This window comes from Leptopilina boulardi, unplaced genomic scaffold, assembly GCF_019393585.1.
Source record: "Leptopilina boulardi isolate dan_hultmark-lab unplaced genomic scaffold, ZJU_Lbou_2.1 LbouV2_266, whole genome shotgun sequence".
Taxonomy (NCBI): Eukaryota; Metazoa; Arthropoda; class Insecta; order Hymenoptera; family Figitidae; genus Leptopilina; species Leptopilina boulardi.
In genome coordinates, this window is record NW_026137825.1 from 1,432,454 (window position 1) to 1,453,200 (window position 20,747).

Here is a 20,747-nt window from a genome sequence, read left to right on the forward strand (position 1 = left end):
AAATAATTATTTTTTTACACGAAATTTCACAAATTTTCGAAATAAAATTTTACGAATTTTTAAAACAACAAAATTTTTAGCTACCAAATTTTTATTCGGACAATTTTGTAATTTCGGACAAATAAAAATTCGGTGAATTCGAATTTCTGTCATTTTTTAAAAATTCGATTGAATAAAAATTCTATTAAATTAAAAAATTCCAATTAAAATAAATTTTTAAATTTCTTGTAAATAAAAAGTAATGTAAAAAAAAAAGTTACTGTAAAATAAAAATTCGGTGAATTCGAATTTCTGTCATTTAAAAATTCAATTGAATAAAAATTCTATTAAATTAAAAAATTCCAATTAAAATAAATTTTTAATATTTCTTGTAAATAAAAAGTAATGTAAAAAAAAAGTTACTGTAAAATAAAAATTCGGTAGCTACAAAATTTTGTTGTATAAAAATTCGTATAAAAAGAAAATCGTATTAAATTCGAAAAAAAATTTTTAAATTCGTTTAAAAAAAATAATTATTTCTCATAAAATAGTTTAAAATAAAAATTCTAATTCGATTAAATGAAATTTCTGTTAAATAATAGAAACAAAAAAAAATGAAAATTGGGCTAAAAGTAAATTGAAGCTAATTAACATTCTAGTTAATTAATTCAAGTTAATTAAATTCTAGTTAGAAAATTCTAGTTTAAAAATTCGAGCTAATTAAATGCAATCTAATTAAATTCTAGCTAATTAAATTTTTAGCTAATTAAATTCAATCAAATGAATATTATTAAAAAAAAAAATTAATTTCCGAGCTTATTCACGCGTTTCTAATGGAAGCATTATTATTATTACTATTATTATTATTATTATTGTTAATATTATTATTAATTATTAACATTATTATAATTGTTACAAATTAAAAAGTTCCAAAAAAAAGACATCTATAGAATTATAAATTACACATTTCGCCTAAAAATGCATTATTATAAACTTTCTCTATCAGTCTTTGATTTTATCCTGTAATTTCCGTGAATTAATATTTATCATCGTTATTATTATTATTATTCATGAAAATAATTCGTTTTAATAAGCTCGTTCAGTATTTTTTTTTTTGTCTTACTTTCTTATATCTAATTGCACTGATCACATAAAAATTCATTTTTTTTTTTTTTTGATTTTCTTCGCAGGAGAAAATATTGAATTTATTATCAGGGATAACTTTCGCGAATAAATCGAAGAATTCGTGAAAAACTCAATCTTTTATAATATTTCCATTTGCCAACATTTCCATAGGCATGACGTCGCAATGATGGATTTGCAGTGCGAACACATGAATTTGTTCTATGTGAAGAAATATTCTCGGGAATTTTTGATGACGATGACGACGTCGTTGATGACGTCGTCGTCTTCAGAGAAGAATTTCGTTTCTGAAATTATTTTACAGCCAAATCTTTAGATTTGAACGTGGAGTTAGTTTTTTTTTTCTTTTTTTTTAACTTACAATTTATATTTACCTAATTTTTGTATTAGATTACAAAAAGGAATTATAAACGATAAATTAATATAATAATAATAATTATTATATTAATTAATTAATATTTATACTATTAAATAATTATAAAAGAGAAAAAGTATTTTTAGAATTTTCAGAATTATCGAAAAATTTTCGAAATTATTTTTCCAAAATATTGAAAGTAGTTTTTAATTTTTTTTTCGTTATTGAATTTCTTTAATTTTTTGTTTAAATTTCCTTCTTCTTTTTTTCTCTTCTTTGAATTTCAATTGAAATTTTTTTTTTCTTGTTAATTGTAATAATTGAAAATTTTGTTGGATATTTAATTTTTGAAAAATTTTTTAAATATTGAATTTAGATGAAATTTATTTGTATTTGCCCCCTTTATTACCTTCGGCATTGCGGATTCAATTAATTCATCGAGTCTTAAATTTTCCTCCTCAGTTAAACTGTTTCTATTTTCATTTTGTTCGCTTTTCATTCTTCCGGTTTTTAAAGAATTTTGCCGAAATGACGGCGGTGATGAACAGCCATAGGGAAGCATTCTATTGGCTGGAATATCGTCCAATACTCTTCCCGAAGAACCACGGTGAAATGATTGAGACTGTTTCTATAAAAAAGATAAAAAAAAAAAAAAATTAAAAAGAAAACGAATATTAAATTTGTTTCGCATTAAAAATTTCTTATCAAAAATGAAAGAATTTTTAAATTTAGTTTTTTGGAATAAAATTTACAAATTTAAAAATCAGTTTATTAAAAATTTGGGGAAATTTAGAAAATATTTAGATAAAAAGAAGAAAAAGAAGAATTTAGAGAAATTTAAGGAATATTTAGATAAAAAAAAGAATTTAGAGAAATTTAGATAAATATTTAAAAAAATACATTTTTCTTTTTTATTAATTTTGAAAAAAGAAAAAACATTTTTCTTTTTTATTAATTTTGAAAAAAGAAAAAAAAAATTCAGCCTACCTTTGGCATCGCAGATTCTATTAATTGATCCAATTTCATATTATCCTCCTCAGTCAAACTTAATGTATCGTCTTCCGGTTCTGGTTTTATTCGATCGCCTCGGAAAAAGTTTTGCCGATTTGAATGATAAGGACGACCATGTGAATTTAATTTATTCGATCTGTCCGTCACTTTTGTCGGTGATATTTTAGGTCCATTTCCTCGTTTCTTTAAGAGACAAAAAAAAAAAAAAAAAACCACCCCATTTAAATTCAAATAGAAAAAAATTCAAAAAATATCTTTTTTTTTAAACAAATTTTAACAAATCGTCAAAAATATTTTAAAAGCACAACACAAATATTGTATTAAAAAAAAAAACATTTATAAAATATTTTTTAAATTTTACATTTTTTTTTCTAATTATTTAAAACCTTGAAAAGGCATTGGAATTATTTTTTCAAGTTATTAAAAATTAATTACGAAAAATTGTAGAATTTTCATTTTTAATGAAAATATTTAAAAAAAAAAAAAAAAGAAATAAATTACCTTTGGATTTCCAGATTGAATAAGATGATCGAGTCTCTCTTTATGAATGGCAAAATCATTGAATGAATCGCGATTCACTCGTGCTTTGTACGTTTGTTGGGGAATTAATGGAAGCGATGATTGATCATTGTACGAATTTGTTGTTCTTGAACGAACATTAATTGGTGACGATCTCGATGAAACGCTCAATTTTTTCTATAAATAAAAACGAATAGAAAAAATCGTTTTTTTTCCAAAAAAGGAAATCCTGTTTTTTGTCTTTTGAAAAATTGAAAAAAAACACAATTTCTTTTTTTTTTGGCCAATTTTTTGTTTTTGCAATTCTTTTCATAGAAGAAAATAAATTTTTACAAAAATATTTACAGAAAGAAAATTGTTTTTTTTTTCTCTCTTTCTATAAATTGAACAATCGAAAACAAATATCACTGTAAATAAATGAATTAACTAAATAAATAACCAAAAAAAAACACTCACTTTCGGCATTCCAGCTTCAATTAATTGATTCAATCGACTATTTTCGTCCTCGGGAAAATCCATTTCGGTTCTTAATAAAATTTCCGATTGACTCGACGAGTGAATTTTTCTCGAGGGCGAATTATAGTTTGATTTGCTGATGACTAATTTCGGTGAATTCGATCTTGGCGATGGCGATAGAGTATTTTGTCTCTGTAAAAAAAAAAAAAAAAAACAAATTTATAATTTTATTTTTTAATTAGTCAACTTTATATTTTCTATTTTATTAATTTTTATTTTCTCTTTTTAAATTCTTTTACAATTTGCTAAATAAAAATGAAAATATATTTGGTATTATTATAATTATTATTATTATTATTATTTAAAGAAATATTTTTGAAAAAAATACCTTTGGCATCGCGGATTCAATTAATTGATCGAGTTTAATATTTTCCTCTTCGGTGAGACTGTTACTATCATCCGATGGTGTAGGCGAAGAATTTTCTTTTCGCGAATTCGCTGGCATTAAAGTTGTTGGCGACGATGATCTTCCACAGGGATTCGATCGATAAAATTCGTTTGCAATTGGCGACGACGATCTCAATGAATGTGAATTCGAATGAATATTGAAATGTCTCTGAAAAAAATTAATTAAATATCGCGTAAATATTATTCTCGAAAAGAAAAAAAAAGAAAGAAAAAAATAAGGAAAAGAACGTATAAAAATACAATTTCCAAAGTTAACAAAGCAAAAAGTAGAACAAAATAAGAACAAAATAAAAACAAAATGCAATGAAAGTAATTTCCAAAAAAATTTGAATATTATTGAAACTGAATAATTGAATAATTAAATAATATGAAAAAAATATAAAAAATTTTACAAAATAAAAAAATGAAATAAAAATAAACAATAATTTACGTCTAAAAAAAAAATTAGAAAAAATAAAAAAATTAGAACGCATTTATAAAAAAAACAGAATTTTCTCTCTAAAAAAAAAAATTGAAAGATAATTTTAATAATTACCAGCTCCGATTCCAAGATTAATATATCGTGTGCACTAATTTTATCATCAATAAATGAATTCTCCTTAAATAATACAGATGAGTTGTCAATTTTACAAGTTTGTTGCAAATTTGAATTCGATGCTCGTATGTTAATTAATTTTGGCGAAGACGGAACTGATGAAGTTTCAATTAGTTGCGTTAATTTATTATTAGTTTCCTCCTCGATAAAACTATTACTTCCAACTGAGGGAACTGGCGATGATGATCTCTCGAGATTTTGTTCCGAAGTTGCAAGCGACGATGAATCATTTAAACGTCTCTATTTTTTAAAAATAATTTCAAAATAATTTCAAAATAATTCACTAATCAAAAAATTAATTTCACAAAAAATTTTGCATTTGAAAGAATAATTTTTTAAAATTCAACAAAGTAAAGTTAAAATAACTTTTAATTTTTTAAATTAAAATTCTAAATTTAAAATTTTTGTATTTTATTGTAAATTAAAATTAAATAAATATTATTATTAATTAAGTATTATTAATATTATTATTATTATTATTATTATATTGTAAATTTTTATTTAAAAATCAAAATGAAAAATAAAGTTAAAAGTGTAGAGAACAATTTTTTTTTTGAATTTAAAATATCATTTTTACAGATGGAAAAAAAGTATTAGAATAATTTATTCAAAAAAGAAGAAAAAATTAATTTTTGAATTCATAAAAAAAAAAATTGGAAATAATAAATTTTTCCTCACCTTTGGCATAGCGGATTCAATTAATTGATCCAATTTATTATTTTCCTCCTCTGTGAGACTGACACTATCGTCAGAGGGTTCAGGCGTTGTTCTTTCAACTTTAAACGATTGATCACGAAGCAAAGAATTTGCCGAATTATTACAACTATTCGAAGGAACTTCAAGTGATGAATTCTGCGCTGAATTCTGAGGTGGAACTTTTTTCTACCAAAAAAAAAAAACATTTCATTTATATATATAATCAAAAATTATTTAATTTTCCCTTATTTTAAATAATAATTATTAATTATTAATTTAAATTAATAAATAATTAATTTTTCAGTATTATTACTAATTTAAATAATTATTATTAATTTAAATTAATAGTAATTCGAAAAGTTTGGAATTTTGGGGAAAAAAAAATTACATACCTTTGTTTGTACAGAATCGACTTGTTCGCGTAAATTAATTTCATTATCGACAGATGAATTTGAAACTGCGTCTGATGATGATGATGATGATGATGATGATGATGACGATGATGATTTATTCCTTTGATTTGCCAGGTATAATAATTTATTGTGATCAATATTTTCATTGTCATCGGGAATACTTGGCATTGAGAGTGCTGATAAATTTGAAATTGAACCATCGGGCGTGTCCTCGGTACAATAAATATGTACTGAATCTAATGCATCGATAACATCAACTTTACGCAATGAAACAAATTGTCCACCGCGTTTAAATGCCGAATCCAATCTATCTAATGTGAAACTTGTCTCGTATCTTCGTAAATTACACGAGGACGGCGATAATTTTATTGAATTTTCCTCATTTGTTGCGTATCTAGAATTAATTGAAAAATAAATAAATTTCTTTTTTCATTTTGGCAGCAAATAAATTTCAACAAAAAAAAGCAAAAAAAAAAACAAAAATAGAAACAAAAACTATTAAAAAATAAATAATTACAAAAATTAAAACAAGTTTCTGCAATTTAAATAATTTTTTTTTCTACATTTCGTTTAGAAGCAAAAATCATAATAAGGGAAATAAAAAACGAAATAAAAATAAATATAAAATAAAATTGAATAATAATTATAAATAACAATAAATAATAATAATAATAATAATAATAATAATAATAGTAGTAGTAATAAATAATAATAAATAAATAAAAATTAAAACAAGTTTCTGCAATTTAAATAATTTTTTCTTGTTTTTTTTACATTTCGTTTAGAAGCAAAAAAAAAATAAGGGAAATAAAAAAAGGAAATAAAAATAAATATAAAATAAAATTGAATAATAATTATAAATAACAATAAATAATAATAATAATAATAATAATAATAATAATAATAATAATAGTAGTAATAAATAATAATAAATAAATAAAAATTAAAACAAGTTTCTGCAATTTAAATAATTTTTTCTTTTTTTTTTACATTTCGTTTAGAAGCAAAAATCATAATAAGGGAAATAAAAAACGAAATAAAAATAAATATAAAATAAAATTGAATAATAATTATAAATAATAATAATAAATAATAATAATAATAATAATAATAATAATAGTAGTAATAAATAATAATAAATTGTAAATGAAAATTAAAAAAGAGAAATAAAAAAACAAAATATTAAAAAAATAATAAAAACCTTTCGTTGGAAAGAGTCTCATTCTCTTTACAATTGTCGGGTTGATTTAATTTTTTATCCAATAATTGTGAATTTTCCTCTGAATTTCCTGTACATTCAACAATATCAGGAACAATAGATCTTTTTTCTATTATTCTAAATTTAGGTAATTTTGGTTCGTCATCAATAGTCAAGGAACTAAGACTCGTGGCCGCTGAGAATTCAAGAGGCGTCGATTCATCTTTAAATGCAGCCATCTCATCCTCAAAGACACTTCTTTTCGTCGATTGCATTTTACTACATGCTAAAAAAATCACAAAGAAAAAAAACCTGTAAATCCTTCAATTTTTATAAAAATTTTAATTTTTTCCAAAAAACGAAATTTGCAAAAAATTTACAAAAAATATTATTATTTTATAATAATAATAATAATTATTATTATTATTATTATTATAATTGATCATATTAGGTTTATTTATTTTTCGCAACTATGAAAATCAATCGAACAAGTCTAAATATTGATTTCGATGAGAAGCCTCCAAATAAGACGCTAACATTGATTTTTGCAAATTTTTTTTTTTTTTGAAACAGAAATTTTTTCGGGTAAAATTTTTTAACGCTTGGAAAAAAAAAACTAGTTTTTGTGGATTTAGAAAAAAAAAAAAAAGAAGAAGAAGTGGCTTTTTGTATATTTAGATGATAAATATATATGTATATAACTTACATCCAGGCCGACTTCCTCCATTGATATTTACCATACATTAAAAAGTGTGGGTGTATGAAAATATTGACGTAACGCATGCGCTTTTATGTGACGCAAGCGCACAATTACATTTTCAAATTACCTCCCTTTCCCTTTTTTTTTAGCCTCCCCAAAAAAAGAGATTTTTGAAATTTATATTTATGGAAACAATATTTCAATTCTTTTTTTTATCCCATTAAAAAATTATATTAATTAGAATTTAGAATATTTTGAATAATATTAGAGAAATTACTTTAGAAGATGAATTTTCATTTTTCGAATTATCAATCGACAGAAAATTTTCTTTTTTTACACGAATTTATTTTATTTTAAACAAAATTTTTAAAAAGAAAAATTGTATTGCTAATTTGAAAAATTGAAAATTTGTATTAAAAATAATTATTTAAAAATTTTTTTTTTAAATTCTATAATTCTAATTAATTTTTCTATTTTTTTTAATTATTTAGGTATTTATTATATAAGAAATATAAATAAATCTCGATGAAACGCTAAACAAAAAAAAAAATTTCTTCTTCGAAAATTGAAAATTTGGCGAAAAAAAAATTATTTTTACTTAAATACTTTAAAATAAAAATTCTAATTAACGATTTTTGGGGAAAATTCATTAAAAAAAAAAAAGAAAGAATTTGAAGGCATAACTTACATGATGTTTGGAAACTATTGTGACGTGATTCATTTTGCAATTTTCTTCCAAATTCTGAATGATGTTGATGTTTATGTCGAGGACTCGGTGGAACAGTTTGTGTTGGTGAATCAGGTAATTCACTCGGCGAAACAACACCGCTTGTCATTCGACTTGAAAAAAAGAAGAAAATAATATTAATTTCACATTGTCTTTAAAAAGAAGAGAGATTTTTTTTCTATTTTTTCTGTTAAATTTAAATATTAAATTATCATTTTTTTTACAATTTTAATTTAAATTAAATTATCATTTTTTATTTTCGATTTTAATTTAAATTAAATTATCAATTTTATTTTCAATTTTAATTTAAATTAAATTATCAATTTTAATTTAAATTTAAAAAAAAAATTATGTTTTACAATAAAAATTGTAATTTAACAAACAACATTTTTTTAATTTAACAAACAAAAAATTTTAATTCAACAAAAATTTCAATTTAACAAACAAAAATTTAAATTAACGAAAAAATTAATTTCAATTTAACAACAAAAAATTAAATTAAGATTTAACAAAAAATAAAAAAAAAAATTTTAATTGAATAAAAAACAATTTTAATTTAACAAAAAAAAAATAATTTAGAGATTTCTTAATTTAACAAAAGAATTAATTTAAATTTAATGGAGATAAAAAAAATAAATTTAGATCTAATAAAAAAAATAAATAAAAACAAAATTAAAAACCTAATTTTTCTAAAGAAGAAGAATTTTTTGAAATTTACCTAAAATCACTAATTCCAGAACTGAGATCATCTCGAATTGAATGTTGCTCAAAACCACTTAGAGAACCCAAGGAACTACATCGCGAAAACATTAGCGGCGTTTGTTCTGCGTAATGATCCTCCCTTCCAAATGTCACCATTTTTCCTTTAAACAAATATAATTATTTTTTTATTAAAAAAAAAAAATAGTGAAAATTTTTTTTTTTTACATGTAAATAAATAATAAATAAGCGCACCAAATTGGGTATTTAATTGTTTGTTATAAAGAAATTAAAGGTTAATATTATCAATAATAATTTAATTTATTAGAATATTATTATATATTAAATGATAATAATGAAAATTATATGTTTACAGGCCTCGGATTATACGACTTTTTCCGACTTTTTTCAAAAATACGACTTTTATCGACTTATTTTAATAAAATGTGACATTTTTTTTTACATTTGAACAAAAATGTAAATAAAATACATTTTTCTAGTATAAAATGTAGATCTTCTGCAGATATTCTTCAATTTAATTATTTAACAAATTTTCAACTAAAATGATTCTTCACTAAATTAATTATTTTTAATAATTTTAATGAAATACATCACAAATTCAATTATATTAAAATTATTTTTCAATTAAAATTTTTATGAAATTTAACAATTGTTTATAATTTAAAAAAAATATCACAATAAAATTGAATTATTTTTTAAAAATTTCAATTCAAAATAAACTAAAATTCAATTATTTTCTAAAATTTCTATTCAAAATTAATTATTTAAATTTTCAATTGAAAATAAACTTAAATTAAATTATTATCCAAAATTTCAATTAAAATTCAATTATTTCCCAAAATTTTCAATTCAAAATGAACAGAAATTCAATTATTTTCCAAAATTTCAATTCGAAATCAAATAAAATTCAATTATTTTCCAAAATTTCAATTCGAAATCAAATAAAATTTAATTATTTCCCAAAATTTTCAATTCAAAATAAACTGAAATTCAATTATTTTCCAAATTTAAAATCAAATAAAATTTCATTATTCTCAAAAATTTGAATTCAAAATTAATTGAATTTTCAATAATTTGAATTTAAAAGCATCTAAAATTTAATTATTTCTAAAATTTTCCATCGAAAATTTTCTTTTTTTAAATTTAATAATTATAACAATTATAAATTAACAATTAACAATTATAACTCTAAGGAAATTCAATTATTTTTAACTATTTTAATAATATCACAGTTCGACAAAATTTTGCCACAAGATTAAACGATGGTGATTCTTATAGGATTTTTGACGTAGATTACGAATCTGTAAATGAAATTGTCCCATCACGTCTCAATTTTGAGAAAAACTGTCTCAAAGTGTCAAAAAATCGCATTTTTGGCACTTTTTGAAGCACTATAAAAAAAGAACGCGACGTGATAAACGGCTCAAATATGGCTTAAATAAGAGCTAGTACCCTCAACTTTAACCTCCAAAAGCAAAAAACCATGTACCAAGAACTCAAAATTGTGGGCAACATTTTTTTACCGCGTGCGCGACCAACAGATATTGTTCCCACGATAAAATGAAATAAATTGCTGAAAACGTCGTCAAAGACACAAGATCGATTTAAATTAACTTCAAACTGGTTACTCGGGGGTCTTCGGGGTCGCTGATTACGAATCTGATGTTAGTTTTTAAAAATCCAATATGGCGGATCCAATATGGCAGACGATTTTTGGAATAACTTAACATATTAGTCTGAAAATCGTTACTTGGGGGTTTTCGGGGTCGCTGATTACGAATCTGATGTTAGTTTTTAAAAATCCAATATGGCGGATCCAATATGGCGGACGATTTTTGGATTAACTTAACATATTAGTCTGAAAATCGTTACTTGGGGGTTTTCGGGGTCGCTGAATAGGAATCCGATGTTAGTTTTTCAGAATCCAATATGGCGGAACTAACATGGCTTGACTATTAAATTACTACAAATTTTTTTGAAAGGAGTTATTTAATGAATAATTTAATTTTTTCTTTTTTACGCAGTTACATGAACCTTCTTTTTACTAATCCAATATAAAAAAAACTTTATTGAGATAAAAATGTGACGTTTCGTTTATTTTGCACCATTAAGGATTTTAATTTTATTTCTTTTACATTTTCAAGGAGTTCAATTGATGAGCTCGCTGTCAGTTTGTTTCTAATTTTTTTTGGACGAAAAAAGTAGACGTTAAAAATGAAGCTTGATGTTTTCTGTTGTTTTCATTTTCACGCCGTATTAATTAAATCTGTTTGACAATATAACAAAAATTAATTAAATTTATTTTAAACCTAGTAACCATTTTTTATTAAAAAAAACTGTTTCCTCTTATAAATGAGGTGGAGGCATGAAAATAATTACTAAAATTACTAAAGTCTGCGAAAATCAAGAACTATTTAAAAATTCGCTCGCCAAATTCGATTCGCTATCTTGTATTTAAAAATTTTTAAGTCAAATTCATAATTTGCAATCTCAAAACTTTTTATATACTCAATTTAATAAAAAACCATAAAATCTTTAAGCATCAGATTCGTAATCAACAACCCCGAAAACCCCCAAGTAACGATTTTCAGACTAATATGTTAAGTTATTCCAAAAATCGTCCACCATATTGGATCCGCCATATTGGATTTTTAAAAACTAACATCAGATTCGTAATCAGCGACCCCGAAAACCCCCGAGTAACCAATTTGAAGTTAATTTAAATCGATCTTGTGTCTTTGACGACGTTTTCAGCAATTTATTTCATTTTATCGTGGGAACAATATCTGCTGGACGCGCACGCGGTAAAAAAATGTTGCCCACAATTTTGAGTTATTGGTACATGGTTTTTTGCTTCTGGAGGTTAAAGTTGAGGGTACTAGTTCTTATTTAAGCCATATTTGAGCCGTTTATCACGTCGCGTTCTTTTTTTATAGTGCTTCAAAAAGTGCCAAAAATGCGATTTTTTGACACTTTGAGACAGTTTTTCTCAAAATTGAGACGTGATGGGACAATTTCATTTACAGATTCGTAATCTACGTCAAAAATCCTATAAGAATCACCATCGTTTACTCTTGTGGCAAAAAAAACCTAAATTTTGTCGACCAGTGTATTCTTTGAAAATTCAACTATCTGAAACCATTTTTCAATTAAAAATGATTTTCAAATTATTGTATTTTGTCCGCATTTTCAAATAAATTTTTAGTGAGATCATCTAAAATTTTAATTACAACACCACTTAAAGTTTCAATTAATTTCAAAAATCTCAATTTTAAATCTTTGAAAATTCAATTAAATTTAAAAAATATTTTCCAAAAATTGTTTTGATAAATTATTTTTAGTTCTGTAAAATTTAATAATTGTTTGAAAATTAACAATATCTTTTGAAATTTAATTATTTCTAAAAATTTCAACTTTAACCCTTCGAAAAGGATTATTATTAAAAAAAAAAATTTTTTATTTAAAAATCTGTAAAATATTTTTGTTAAAATAAAAAACAAATCCACTTTTTTTTGGAATATAAATCGACTAAAACGACTTTTTGGTGTCTTTAAGTTCATTCGAGGCCTGTATTTTTATAATTAATATTTAATAGGTATTCATTGGCCCCTGGTACCTTAAAAATTAATTTTTAAAAATATATTTTTTTCAAATTACTATCTTTTACGAAATTTCCTGGCGCATCTTTTCTCTCATCATAAATTTTTTGTATTTGTATACAATTTTTGAATCAATATACAACTTTAAAAAAAATTTCGTTGATAAACGTTGTGTACTTCAGCTTCGTGAATTGAATTTTCGAATTTGGAATTTTAAAGAAACTTATTTCGAAATTTGGAAACAGAATTATACAACTTTGGCAAAAATGAGAAAAAGAATTGTCAAAATTTGACATAAGATTACTATTCAAAAAAACACGTAAAATCAGAAAAGGCCAACTTCAAGTTAGGACAGAAGGACAGACCAAGCATTTTATTATTATATATATAATTACCTTCTTTATCATTTTTTTCACGTTCCACACAAGCGATAGAATTATTTTTTTCATTCGTTGGCTCATCATTAACATCTTGTTGATCAATATTATCCGTCGTCAAATCATTGCCAACTGCCTCCTCAGACACAGTTTCAATACTCAAATTTTGCGCAACAATAGCACTTCCCAATGAACTAAAAGAACTAACTCTTGAAAAACATTGCGGTGTTCCCTCAACACAATAACTAATTGGTTTTTCCGTTAAATTAACATCCAAATGTTTTTCCTCTTCCTCCTCTTCTTCATCCTCCTCCTCCTCCTCCTCTTCCTCCTCTTGCATTTCTTGCGATTCATCAAATTGTGAATTTTTAACAACAAATTCAGAATTTTTTCTTAAATCCATTTTTTTTGAAAATTTCTTCTCACCACCACCCTCTTTATTGATACTCCCATCATCGCATCTTAAATCTGACATTGATGTTGCAGTGGAAAAATTAAATGGCGTCTGATATGGTGTACCCTCAGTACAATATGTTTTCACTGTATCCTCTTGTTCATTTCTCGGAAAATATTCACCTAAAATTTTATTCTCTTTCTCTTCATCATCATCATCATCATCATCTTCATCGGTTTCATCTTCATCGGTATCGTTCTCAGCGTAACGTAAACTATAATCCGTCGGTTGATCAAGATCAGTTTCAACATAATCACCAAATAAATTCACTTTATCATCATCATCCGCATCAAATTCTTTTTTCACCATTGATTTTTGATTTCTCTCTGTATATTTTTTACTATAATCAATTGGTTGCTCGCCAATATCATCATCGGAATTAATAAAATTTGAAAATGATTTTGATGTTGATGCCTGATTTTCATCAACTGGTGAACATAAACGTGGTCTATAATTCCATGATTCTTTAGATTCATCATAATCTGGTAATTTAATACAAAATTTTAATTTCTTACCCGGTTCACTGGCAATATAAGCCGTTGGTACAGAACGATGATTATTATTATTAATTGGCAAAAATTTTCTCTCATAATCATAATTTTTTTTCTTTCTTAAATTTTCCTCATCATTTTTACGTATTCTCGTGTCACAAACACCTTTTGCCGATAATAAATTTCTCAGCGCCGAATTTGCACCCATTGAAATCATTTTATGCTTTGAATGCGTTAAATTACGTAACAATGGAATTGCACCCAATTCCCAAAGTGTTTTTTGATCTTTCGAACACCATGCCGATAAATTCCAAAGTGTACCACATGCATTACTAACCACCGTTAAACTAGTGGATTTTAAATGACGTATTAAAATGTGTATACAATTTTTCTCCCTCAATATCACACGATGATCCTCCCTCACTGCAATGTGACTCGAAACATTTCTTATTATACCACCGGCATTTTCAGCAATTGCCAAACCCTTTGAAGGCGATTCATAACAAAGCATATTTACCAAAAAAGCAAGTGCACCATCGACAGCACAAATTTCCGCCTTATTCGCCGCACAATGTGCTGATAAATTCCAAAGTGCCGAGAGAATTGTTTTCAACGATGATTCCTTACGACAATGCATTGCTGCTTTCATTAAACCCGTTACAACTTGTGCTTCTCGTAATGTTTGTTTCGATTCATTATCAGCTCGCCATGAGAGATTACAAAAAACACTCGCCGTCACTTGTCGTAATTCTTCGCAATTACTAAATAATTGTGTGACCCAAACTTTAATAAAATCACGAAACGAACATAAAAGTGCTTTATTATTTGTATCGCCAACAATTAAACTTGCCAATGTCATACCTGAATCGCGACGCAATGTTATACATTCAGAATCATTTGTCTCTGAACCATGTGCTGCATGTTCACATTCTATTAATTCGGCTATTGTTTGTAAACCACCAAGATAACAAATGACACGATGATAATTTTCTTTAAATGATAATTTCATTAGTGTTGTCATTTGTTTATTTGGATGTTTATTGAGATTCTCCCTTCCATAACAACCTGTATTTATTGTTAATTTTAACATTTCTGAATAGTCACGCAATTGTTCGAGTAATTCGAATATATCTTTTTCACGATTTTTCTTATCGTCAAATGCATGAATTACATTTCTTAAAGCGCTCGATGCACCCTCTCTTACGTCGGGACTTTGATCGCGTGAATGAATTAATTGTACCAAAAATGGTACACAATCTGTAAAAAAAAAAGAGAAATTAGTTTCTGAATTATATTCTTAATTTAAGAAAATTTTAGTAAAAAAAAGAGAAATAGGGTCAACCGGGGTAAATCCGAACGCTCTTAGTAAGTTTTAACAATAACATAAGTTTTTTCTTTAAAAAAAAATACTTCCGGTATTCTGGTGCATGAAGTTGTTACTTTACTTCCATAGAACAATTTTATGGGGTAGCAAACATTTTTGATAAATTACAATCGCAGGAAACTTAGCGTTCGTATTTACCTCGATACTTTGCAACTTTCCTAAAATACCGGGGTAAATACGAACGCCACTGTATTTCAGAAAAATCTTAGGGAAAATAAATTTAAAGTATTGCAATTGTTAAACTTATATAAAAACTCAAAAAAAATACGATAATAAACCTATTATGTAATAATGCATCAAATATAAATACAAAAATCAAACAGGTTAAAAATTAAAATGCATTACACAATTAAAACCTTCAATAACTTTATCAAATCATAACGGATTTTTGCAAAACTTGCTACAGAAAGTATTTTGGAGTGATTGAATGTAAATACAAAAATAAAAGTCAAATTTTTTAAATTCAAAATGGCGGACTTTCCTAAAAGTTATTTTTAAAAATGATCAAATTTGCTAACCCTGAAACCCCCCGAGTAACAATTTTCAAGCGAATCCAATGAATTTTTTAATTCTCGTCCGCCATTTTGAATTTTGAAAAACTGACTTCAAATTGGTAATTAGCGACCCCAAAAACCGTAGAATACCAAATTTTATTAAGATCCTGAAAAACTTTTTTCAACAAACCATTTGGCAAAAAAATTGAAACACTCCTTCGAGAGAACAGAGATTAAGTTTCTGCTTATTAATTACTAACGAGGATACATATAGAAAGAAAAACTTTTTTCTATGTACTTTTATAATGTTAAAATAATAGTGTAATGAAATAAAAACAATTTTGTGTGGCTCTGATGTAAAAAAAATTATTGAAAATACCGTTCGGATTTACCCCGGTTTTCCAATTTTCCTGGGTAAATACAAACGGTCTGATATTATTAATAAAATTTTACAGAAGGCAAAAATGAAAAATAGTTTCTGTTCTAGTATTCATAACAAACAATTATAAATAATAAAATAAATTTTTAGCTTCTTTTTCTTCAAATACGAGACAAAATACTGAAAGAGTGTCATCTTTGATTTTCAATCTTTTTTGCAATACTCGTTATCTTTGTTTATGCTGTTGCTAATTAACAAACGAAAAATAGGATAATACTTAGAATCTCTTCAAGAGGATCTGAGGTAAAAATTCTCATTTCTAACTTATTTTTTACAATTTTAATTAAGCTGAAATAATTAGCGTTCGGATTTACCCCCCGTTCGGATTTACCCCGGCTGACCCTAACGCAATTTTTTTGGCGTTTAGGATTTTTAATTAAATTTTCGAAAAATATACAAAAATTGATTATGGAAATTTAAATTGAAAGTAATTGTAATTTTTTTTAATTCATTTTGTGAATTTATTTAGTAAATTATTTTTTTTTTTTGGTTGGTATTCATATTTTTCTTCTAAATTTTGAGATAAAATTTTTTAATTTAACAAAATATTTTTTAAAAAAAGAGAAAAAATAGTAAAATTAGGTATTAATAGAAATTTTTTGACCGATTATTTTCTGTGTACATTAATTCAATTTTCCAAAAAAAATATATTTTATTTTATAAATTTGAAATTAATTTAAAATTAATTGAAATTTAAAGTAATTTTTTTTCTCGTCTAAATAAATTTCGTTTAGTAAAATATAAATTTCATTTTATTTTTGAGATAATATTTTTTCAAATTTAACGAAATTTAGAAAAAAAAGAGAAAATTCGTTATGATAAAAAATATTTTATTTATTTATTATTATTATTTATTATTAAGATTCAGCATTTCGGGCCAGAAGTTATTATTATTATTATTATTATTAATATTATTATTATTATTATTATTATTATTATTATTATTATGATTATTAATATTAATATATTTATTTTATTTAATATTTTCAAGATAATTTTTATTTTTAAAATTGAAATTATAATTGAAAATTAATTCAAATTTAACGAAATATTAAAAAAAGAAAAAAAAACAAGAAAATTCTTTATGGTAACAAATATTTTATTTATTATTATTATTATTATTATTATTATTATTTATTTATTTATTTATTATTATTATATTTATTTTTTTAATATTTTCAAAAAAATGATAATTTTTGTTTTGTAAATCGAAATTAATTGAAAAGTAATTCAAATTTAAACTAATTATTGTATTTTTTTCTATAATTAGAGATTTTGGTTGTGAAAATATATTTTTTTTTTTATAAATTATGAGATTTTTTTAAAAATTAACGAAAGATTGAAAAAAAAGCAAAGAAAAAAAAACGAGAAAATTCGTTATTAAACAATTTTTTTTCTTAATTATTTCCTGTTTAAATTTTGCATTCAATTTTTACGTAAAAAAAATTTTTTTTTTAAATTTGAAATTAATGCAAAAATTAATTGAAATTTTAATTAATTATTGTAATTTTTTCTGTATATAATTGAAAATTTTTGTTGACAAAATATTTTCTTTCTAAATTTTGAGATTTTTTTTCAAATCTAAGAAATTATTAGAAAAAGAAAAAAAAAGGGGGGGAAATTCGTTATTAAACAATTTTTTCTTAATTATTTCTTGTTTTAGATTTTTAATTAAATTTTCAAGAAAAAATATTATTTTTTTAATTTGAAAGTAATGGAAAATTAATTGAAATTTTACATAAATTTTTGTAATTTTTTCCTCTTCTAGAAATTTTTTTTAGTAAAATTTTTTTTTTTTTTTTAATTAATTGAAATATAAACAAATTATTATAATTTTTTCCTCCCTTAGAAATTTTGTTTAGTAAAATATATATTTTTTTTTCTTCTAAATTTTGAGATATTTTTTTTCAAATTTAACAAAAAATGGAAAAAAAGATGAGAAAAATTCATTATTAAAATAATTTTAATTCAAATTTTACGAAATTTCAATTATTCAAAATTATTTAAATTATCTCCAAAAAAAATTAAATTTTTTTTCAAATAAATTTTAAGAAATTTCCAAGTGTTTAAAATTTGTTTTAATTAAATATCTGTCAAAAAAATTTAATTACTTTTTCAAATTTTAATTCAAATTTTACGAAATTTCAATTATTTTTAAAAAATTATTTTTAATTAAAATTATTTGGAAAATTCAATTATTTGCAACAATTTTTAATTTATCAAAATCCCAATTTAAAAATCTTTTTAATTTGAATTAATTACAAAAATTAACACTTGTAATATAATCAATTATTGATAAAATTTTTCAAAAATTTAATTTAATTTTTACAAAAAAATATATATTTTATTTGATAAATTGAAATTAATTGAAATTTAAAGTAATTTTTTTTTCTCGTTTTAAATAAATTTCGTTTAGTAAAATATACTTTTCTTTTTAATTTTGAGATAATATTTTTTTAAATTTAACGAAATTTAGAAAAAAAAGAGAAAAAAACAAGAAAATTCTTTATGGTAACAAATATTTTATTTATTATTATTATTATTATTGTTATTATTATTATTTTTTAAATATTTTCAAAAAAAATGATAATTTTTATTTTGTAAATCGAAATTAATTGAAAATTAATTCAAATTTAAACTAATTATTGCATTTTTTTCTATAATTAGAGATTTTGGTTGTGAAAATATTTTTTTTTCTAAATTATAAGATTTTTTTCAAAATTAACAAAATGTTGAAAAGGAAAGCAAAAAAAAAACAAGAAAATTCGTTATTAAAAAATTTTTTCTTAATTATTTCTTGTTTAGATTTTTAATTAAATTTTCAAGAAAAAATATTATTTTTTAATTTTGAAATTAATGGAAAATTAATTGAAATTTTAAGTAAATTTTTGTAATTTTTTCCTGTTCTAGAAATTTTGTTTAATAAAATTTAGTATTTAGTACTTAGTAGTTTATTAGTTAGTATTATTAGTATTATAGTTTATTTAGTTATTTAGTATTAAATTTATTTAATATTTAGTATTTATTTAGTATTTATTATATTTAGTATATTTAGTATATTTAGTATTATAGTTTATTATAATTTATAACAAATGACACGATGATAATTTAAAAATTAATAAATAAAATAATAAAAAAATAAATAAATAAATAAAAATAAAAAAAATTATAATAATTTTATAGAAAAAATTAATTAATTAATTAATTTCATTTAATAAAAAAAAAAATACTAAATAAATTATAATAAACGAAATTAAATTAAAATTAAATTAAATTTTTGAAAATTTTTAATTTAATTTAATTATTATTAATTATTTAATTATAAAAATTAAAAATTCTCTAAAATTTAATGAATTGCCTGAAATTTAAAACAAAAAATCAAATGTTTATGATTATTATTTATTTTATATTACCGTTTTGCTTCATTTTTAGACGCCTTTCCACAGGTTCTGGATCTTCCAACCATCTTTCACGATTTGTCCTTAAAGATCTTTCGGAAACATTTTCCTCTTGATGTGTTTCATCATTTAAACTCGAGTCTTTGCTGTCGTTTATCGAGACCTATTTTTTTTTTTTTTTTTTTTTTTTGAAATAAAGAATCAAAAATAAATATTTTTCTTCAAATTAACAGTAATTTATTTTTTAATTTTTAAACTATTTTATTTTTATTTATTTTTTTTTTTAAAGAGTACTAAAGTAAAATAATGAAAATAAAAAAAAAAAATTAAATACTTTTCAAAGTTAATAATTTCAAGAAAATTTAACAAATTTCAAGAAAAAAAGAATTGAAAATATAATTATAAATAGAAAAAAATTATCATAAATCTTTGATATTATATTTTTTAACGGATATTTTTCACAAAATTTGGGGAAAAAAAACATAAAAAATATTCATATAACGAAGTAAAATTCATTATCTTTGGAAATTAAATAAATTTAGAAAAATTTAATTCATGGAAAATAGATGAAAAAATATATCGAAGGAAAAAATATTTTAAATTTATAAACAAAAAAATAGTGAAAAAAATATGAGGATATAACACTATATAAATATTTAAATTTAAAAAACAATAAAATACTTCGTAACATTAGAAATATAAACAAAACAATTGTATTACAAATTCACAGAAACATAAAATAATTGAATTCTAACCTCTGGACTTGGACGCCTCTCTCTGTATTTGTTCCAAGACATTTTTCCCCCTGTTTAATATTTATCACACTCGAGCATATTTGATTTCACTTGCATTTTTTTTTTTTTTTTGTTTCTATTTGCAAATTTTTCAATTCATTTTCTTTATTTTTGCAAATAATCATTAGAAATTGAAAAAAGGTTATAATTGACAATTGTTGAGAAAAATATTATCACACTTCACTATTATATTTATATATTAGAATAATTCGTTTATGAAGCAAACAATATAAAAAAAAACAATAATAATTAACTTTATTTAATAATTAATTGAATTATAATTGTTATTTATGTTTGAAAAAACAATAAATGACAACTGTCAAATATACACGAAAAC

At 22.7% G+C, this 20,747-nt stretch overlaps 2 protein-coding genes across 2 annotated transcripts in view; one reads left to right on the forward strand and one right to left on the reverse strand.

Moving 5' to 3' along the window:
* Nucleotides 1-20,747, forward strand: part of LOC127281383 (phosphorylated adapter RNA export protein) — a 264,174-nt gene that overhangs the window by 215,962 nt on the left and 27,465 nt on the right. The gene's annotated exons all lie outside the window — the stretch shown is intronic.
* Nucleotides 852-20,735, reverse strand: LOC127281371 (adenomatous polyposis coli protein-like). The gene is made up of 15 exons (XM_051305055.1): nucleotides 20,372-20,735; nucleotides 19,632-19,779; nucleotides 12,975-15,158; nucleotides 8,979-9,123; nucleotides 8,222-8,373; nucleotides 6,837-7,119; nucleotides 5,615-6,029; nucleotides 5,205-5,408; nucleotides 4,467-4,766; nucleotides 3,852-4,079; nucleotides 3,464-3,655; nucleotides 2,990-3,184; nucleotides 2,465-2,671; nucleotides 1,887-2,105; nucleotides 852-1,409 (listed from the first exon to the last, which is right to left on the reverse strand). Exons 1-15 carry the CDS (start codon nucleotides 20,411-20,413, stop codon nucleotides 1,191-1,193), a joined length of 5,133 nt encoding a protein of 1,710 aa, XP_051161012.1. The 5' UTR covers nucleotides 20,414-20,735; the 3' UTR covers nucleotides 852-1,190.

Excerpts from the sequence above, each read along its gene's own strand:
- LOC127281371 (XM_051305055.1), bottom strand. The coding sequence starts at position 20,413 with ATGTCTTGGAACAAATACAGAGAGAGGCGTCCAAGTCCAGAG. Across the intron at positions 2,672-2,989 it reads TTCAATCTGGAAATCCAAAG|AAACGAGGAAATGGACCTAA; the intron begins GTAATTTATTTC and ends TGTCTCTTAAAG. Across the intron at positions 1,410-1,886 it reads TTGAATCCGCAATGCCGAAG|AAACGAAATTCTTCTCTGAA; the intron begins GTAATAAAGGGG and ends AAATAATTTCAG.